The sequence below is a fragment of the Salvelinus sp. IW2-2015 genome, unplaced genomic scaffold (assembly GCF_002910315.2).
Source record: "Salvelinus sp. IW2-2015 unplaced genomic scaffold, ASM291031v2 Un_scaffold1244, whole genome shotgun sequence".
Lineage (NCBI taxonomy): Eukaryota > Metazoa > Chordata > Actinopteri > Salmoniformes > Salmonidae > Salvelinus > Salvelinus sp. IW2-2015.
In genome coordinates this window covers 118894-125531 of record NW_019942795.1, presented here as the reverse complement: position 1 = coordinate 125531, position 6638 = coordinate 118894, and the positions used below count along the sequence as shown (strand labels likewise).

Here is a 6638-nt window from a genome sequence, read left to right as displayed (position 1 = left end):
GTAAACATTCTGATCCAGGTCTAACTTGTTCTGATCCAGGTCTAACTTGATTCTGTCGATCCAGGTCTAACTTGTTCTGATCCAGGTCTAACACATTCTGATCCAGGTCTAACTTGTTCTGATCCAGGTTAACTTGTTCTGATCCAGGTGTAACACATTTACATTACATTTACATTTAAGTCATTTAGCAGACGCTCTTATCCAGAGCGACTTACAATTGGTGCATTCACCTTATGACATCCAGTGGAACAGCCACTTTACAATAGTGCATCTAAATCTTTTAAGGGGGGGGGGGGGTCAGAAGGATTACTTTATCCTATCCTAGGTATTCCTTAAAGAGGTGGGGTTTCAGGTGTCTCCGGAAGGTGGTGATTGACTCCGCTGTCCTGGCGTCGTGAGGGAGTTTGTTCCACCATTGGGGGCCAGAGCAGCGAACAGTTTTGACTGGGCTGCGCGGGAACTGTACTTCCTCAGTGGTAGGGAGGCGAGCAGGCCAGAGGTGGATGAACGCAGTGCCCTAGTTTGGTGTAGGGCCTGATCAGAGCTGAAGGTACTGAGGTGCCGTTCCCCTCACAGCTCCGTAGGCAAGCACCATGGTCTTGTAGCGGATGCGAGCTTAACTGGAAGCAGTGGGGGAGCGGAGGAGCGGGGTGACGTGAGAGAACTTGGGAAGGTTGAAACCAGACGGGCTGCGGCGTTCTGGATGAGTTGTAGGGGTTTAATGGCACAGGCAGGGAGCCCAGCCAACAGCGAGTTGCAGTAATCCAGACGGGGATGACAAGTGCCTGGATTGGACTGCGCCGCTTCCTGTGTGAGGCAGGGTCGTACTCTGCGGATGTTTGTAGAGCATGAACCTACAGGAACGGGCCACCGCCTTGATGTTAGTTGAGAACGACAGGGTGTTGTCCAGGATCACGCCAAGGTTCTTAGCGCTCTGGGAGGAGGACACAATGGAGTTGTCAACCGTGATGGCGAGATCATGGAACGGGCAGTCCTTCCCCGGGAGGAAGAGCAGCTCCGTCTTGCCGAGGTTCAGCTTGAGGTGGTGCCGTCATCCACACTGATATGTCTGCCAGACATGCAGAGATGCGATTCGCCACCTGGTCATCAGAAGGGGGAAAGGAGAAGATTAATTGTGTGTCGTCTGCATAGCAATGATAGGAGAGACCATGTGAGGTTATGACAGAGCCAAGTGACTTGGTGTATAGCGAGAACAGGAGAGGGCCAGAACAGAGCCTGGGGGACACAGTGGTGAGAACGCGTGGTGAGGAGACAGATTCTCGCCACGCCACCTGGTAGGAGCGACCTGTCAGGTAGGACGCAATCCAAGCGTGGGCGCGCCGGAGATGCCCAACTCGGAAGGGTGGAGAGGAGGATCTGATGGTTCACAGTATCGAAGGCAGCCGATAGGTCTAGAAGGATGAGAGCAGAGGAGAGAGAGTTAGCTTTAGCAGTGCGGAGCGCCTCCGTGATACAGAGAAGAGCAGTCTCAGTTGAATGACTAGTCTTGAACCTGACTGATTTGGTCAAGAAGCTATTCTGAGAGAGATAGCAGGAGAGCTGGCCAAGGACGGCACGTTCAAGAGTTTTGGAGAGAAAAGAAAGAAGGGATACTGGTTGTAGTTGTTGCATCGGAGGATCGAGTGTAGGTTTCTTCAGAAGGGTGCAACTCTCGCTCTCTTGAAGACGGAAGGGACGTAGCCAGCGGTCAGGGATGAGTTGATGAGCGAGGTGAGGTAAGGGAGAAGGTCTCCGGAAATAGTCTGGAGAAGAGAGGAGGGGATAGGGTCAAGCGGGCAGGTTGTTGGGGGCCGGCCGTCACAAGACGCGAGATTTCATCTGGAGAGAGAGGGGAGAAGAGGTCAGAGCACAGGGTAGGGCAGTGTGAGCAGAACAGCGGGTCTAACACATTCTGATCCAGGTCTAATACACTCTGATCCAGGTCTAACACATACTGATCCAGGTCTAACACATTCTGATCCAGGTCTAATACATTGATCTCCGATCTCTTTCTCTTCTCGCTCCTTCCAGAATTGAGGAAAGCTTCAAGACGTTATTCTGGGCCATATTTGGCCTGTCCGAAGTCAAGTCAGTGAAGATCAACAATGGCCATAAGTTTATCGAGAATATCGGCTATATCCTTTATGGGGTTTATAACGTCACCATGGTGATCGTCCTGCTCAACATGCTCATTGCCATGATCAATAACTCCTTCCAGGAAATAGAGGTAACTAATGAATGAATTAATAATTGATTGTCCCTTAGGGAAAAGCGAGGTAATAAGGCCCTGGTCTTGATACTTCTTAACATGTTATACTGCTCTTGTATGAGGAATTTGCAGGGTATAGTTAGTAAACCATTTACTATAAGGCTCTGCGATAGACTCATGTCTGGTTCAGGTAGGTGTCCTGGTACATCAAGCTGCATCACTACAGAAACAGAAGATRGACTAGTGTCCTGTTCAGGGGGTGTCCTCGTACATCAAGCTGCATCACTACAGAAACAGGAGATATACTAGTGTCCTGTCCAGGGGGTGTCCTGGTACATCAAGCTGTCTCACTACAGAAACAGGATATAGACTAGTGTCCTGTCCAGGGGGTGTCCTGGTACATCAAGTTGCCTCACTACAGAAACAGGAGATAGACTAGTGTCCTGTCCAGGGGGTGTACTGGTACATCAAGCTGTATCCTGATAGGCTCCTGCTCCTATGAGCCACTGTGGTTCGGACAAGGATATTATTTACTATTAGAGCATACAAATCCACATTCAACACAATAATGGCACACAAATAGACCCAGTTATTTAACATGTTCTGTATGCTCCTTTAATCATCATGGCTCCATTGTGAAGCCTCCATTTTGTAGATATATTGTTGTAGGCTACATCTGCATGCTTGGCTGTGTTAATTCATCTCCCATCAGATAACATGTAAGCCCCACCATACAGCACTGCAGCTTCCATCTACTATATGGTTGTCTGATACTGTTGAGGCTGTGGGTTAATAGGAGGCATGGCAAGGCCACGTTCCAAATGGTACCCTATTCTCATTATAATGCACTACATTTTACCAGGGTTCATAGGGCTCTGGTCTAAAGTAGTGCACTATATAGGGAATAGGGTAGCATTTGGGATGCACCCCAAGTACTTCTGGGTAATTACAAATGCTTTGAGCTACATAGATAAGGTCATTGTAGAATGATTTAGTTCAATACTGTCTTCTGAGTAAAAATGAATTCAATGAATTATTGTCTGTTGCGATGGTAATTGCAGCTACTTACAGGGTTGGAAGAGAAAGTGAAATCCTCTCTCATCCAGTTTAGAGGCCGCAGCTTCTCCACCGTTGGGAGATTAGGATGTTTGGATCTGGTATTGGATCTGGATCTGGTATTGGCCGTGTACCAAATGGCACCCTGTTCTCTATAAAGTGTCCTACTTTAGACCAGAGCCATATGGGCCCGGCTCAAATGTAGTGATACTATATAGGGAAGAATGTGTCATTTGGGATTCAAACATTGGCTGCCAGCCATATCAATCAGGTTGCTATGGCTCTCCCACTCAATGCTTTTAGTATTTACCTCTGGACAATTATTATGGATGTAAAGGGAAACGGTTATTTATGAAAGCCGGAAGCTTGGAATTATGTTATAAAACTGATTGTTGTTGTTTTAGAGTTGATTGTTTCTAAATACTCAGTTCCCTTTTCAGTTGGTCAACTCACTGTGCTAGCGCCCTCTACTGAAGAACATTAGAATCACGCTTGACAGGGCCAACGAACACTGTGCCTCACTGGAAGCCCCGCCTTCCACAGGAGATAAACCTGAGGCATGAATTAATTCACTGTGACAACAGTACCCCGAAGTGGCAGGGCCAATCAGGGTACATCAGAGTAGACTTAAACACATTGTTTCTACCCCACAGTGTTAAGATTCMTTTTTTTTGTCGCCCTGGATTTTGTAAACAGTGACGTCGGGGTACAGGCAACAATTGCTTGTGCGTCCCCCATGTTTTTACAGCGTCATTAGGTCGACTGTTCTCGTTATGAGGGAGATATCTTCCCTTCTCCAGAAGCAGGTGATCAGAATGATTCCTATGTGAGAGGCCCAGGACAGCTGGTTCAGCCGATATTTCTTAGTTCTCAAAAGGGGCAGGACTTTGATTCCAATTTTAGACCTGTGTGCCCTGAACACCTCAGGATCTACAAAGTCAGAATGCTCACGAACAGCCGGTTGTAACAGTCAGTGCACCCGGGCGATTGGTTCACCTCCATCAACCTGAAGGATGCAAAACTTTAATGTGAACAAAGTTGCTGAGGTTCCGTTTCGAGGCTATAGACTACGAGTTTTTGGTTCCTCCCTTTCAGGCTTTCCCTCGTACCTATGYGGATATTGGACTACCTGGACGATTGGCAAGTGGTAGCGGAGTCGAGGGAGCTGGTGGCGTTGCCTCTCGGCTGGTTTCCCATGTTCAGTGTCTGCAGCTGTTTACCTCCATCTCAGCGCATTCTGTTTCTGGGTCTCAAGTTAGACTCAGTCGAGAATTGTTGTCCCCGCAGAGGGAGACCGGTTTCTCGGCTTTGCTTGGCCCAATTTCGGCTGGATTGCGTTTTTTGCCGATGACTAGATCTATTGGGGTTGATGGCTTCTATATCAACAGACAGGGAGGGGTTTGGTCTCATCTCTTCTTGTCCTTGGCCTGCTCCTTGGTCTGCTGTGGAGCAGTACACACTTTTCCTCGCTCCGGGTGACGTATCTCCCCGGGCGCCTCAACACGGTGCAGATATGTAATCCAGGGGAGGAGTCGGCTGCACCCCTGGGTGGTTTCCCAGATATAGGAAATGTCTGACAAGGGCCGACAGATCTTGAGAAAATGAGCATTGTCGGCTGTTTTACTCCATATGTGATCTCTGTTGGGAACGGATGCTCTCGTGAACCAGTGGCCTCAGACCTGATTCATTCCACGCTGGAGAGGGTGCGTCGGGACGCGTTGTCATTGATCCTTGTGGCTCCCCGTTGGCCCGAACGACCTTGGTTCGTGGAGATCATTCGCCTTTTAGGCCCCGTGACAACGCAACTCTCGCATCCTTGGTCGCAGATTTGGAATCAGTGGTCCCTGAAAGATCCAATATGACGGCAAGGGGTTTACCTCTGAACGGTATTGCTACTAAACAGTCCGCGAGGACACAACTAGAGGGTCGTATGGAAATAAAAGGCAGGTGCCAAAATAAAGGAATTGTTCCTTTCCTCTGGTGGACATTTTAATGTTCCTAAAGGTGCTTTTCAAGCGGGGTTCGTTCTCTGAAGGTGTATATGGGAGCTATTTCAGCGTGTCATGTGGGAACTGATGGTGCCACTCCAGGGACTCATGCCCTGGAGGTGCGGTTTATAAAAGGTGTGTGCCGTGTCAGGCCAGCTTTGGCTTTGGCTTTTGGATGTGCTGTGTGAGGCCCCTTTTGGACTAATGGAGTCTGTGGATCTGAAGATCCTCTTCTACAAGACCACCCTGCTCGTGTCTTTGGCCTCGGTTCAGCGCGTTGGGGATCTCCACGCGTTATCCATTCACTCCCACTTGTATGAAGTTCACCCTTGGCGACTCTAAGGTGACGTTGCATCCTAATGCGGCCTTCGCCCCTAAGGTCATAACTATGTCCTACAGTCTCTAGATTTTCAGCTTTTTCCCTTTTCACCTCCTCCATTTGCTTCTGAGGAGCAGCGGAGGTTACATGCCCTGTGTCCGGTACGAGCTTGACCATGTAAAATGAGCGGACCAGGGGTGTCAGTTTATCTAATCTGGCTGTGGTAGAGTGTTTTTGGTAAAGCAGGCTGGATGACTTCTGACAGTGTGTCCATGTAGAGAACTTCATCCACAGACTCAATTGCTACGAGAGAGAACAAAAGAGCGTGAGAGAAGAGAGGGCTAGGGACAGGGGACTAGGAACAGGGGACAGGACAGGGGGCTAGAAGAACAGGGGCTAGAGACAGGGGGCTAGAGACAGGGGACTAGGGACAGGGGCTATGGACAGGGGACTAGGGACAGGGGGCTAGGGACAGGGGGCTAGGGACAGGAGGCTGGGACAGGGGACTAGGGACAGGAGGCTAGGGACAGAGGGGCTAGGGACAGGGGGCTAGGACAGGGGGCTAGGACAGGGGGCTAGGACAGGAGGCTAGGGACAGGGGGCTAGGGACATGGGGCTAGGGACAGCGGGGTAGGGACAGGGGCACTAGGGACAGGGGCTAGGGACAGGGGACAGGGGGCTAGGGACAGGGGGCTAGGACAGGGGCTAGGGACAGGGGCTGCAGGACCAGGGGCTTAGGGACAGGGGGCTAGGGACAGGCGGCTAGGACAGGGGGCTGGACAGCGGCTCGGGACAGGGGACTAGGGACAGGGGGCTAGGGAAGGGCTAGGGACAGGGGGCTAGGGAACAGGGGGCTAGGAGACAGGGGGCTCTGGACAGGGGGCTCGGGACAGGGGGCTCGGGACAGGGGGCTACCGGACAGGGAGGCTAGGGACAGGGGCTAGGACAGGCGGACTAGGAGACAGGGGGCTAGGGAACAGGGGGCTTAGGACAGGGGCTAGGACATAGGGAAGCTAGGGACAGGGCGGGACAGCGATAGGGACAAGGTTATAAGGATTAATCTAAT

General features: G+C 50.6%; 1 protein-coding gene across 1 annotated transcript in view; it reads left to right on the top strand.

Moving 5' to 3' along the window:
* Window positions 1–6638, top strand: part of LOC112070165 (short transient receptor potential channel 6-like) — an 81009-nt gene that overhangs the window by 67362 nt on the left and 7009 nt on the right. Inside the window, exon 9 of the mRNA XM_070438852.1 lies at window positions 2032–2227. Within this exon, the coding sequence (XP_070294953.1) occupies window positions 2032–2227 (196 nt within the window). The remainder of the gene's footprint in view (window positions 1–2031; window positions 2228–6638) is intronic.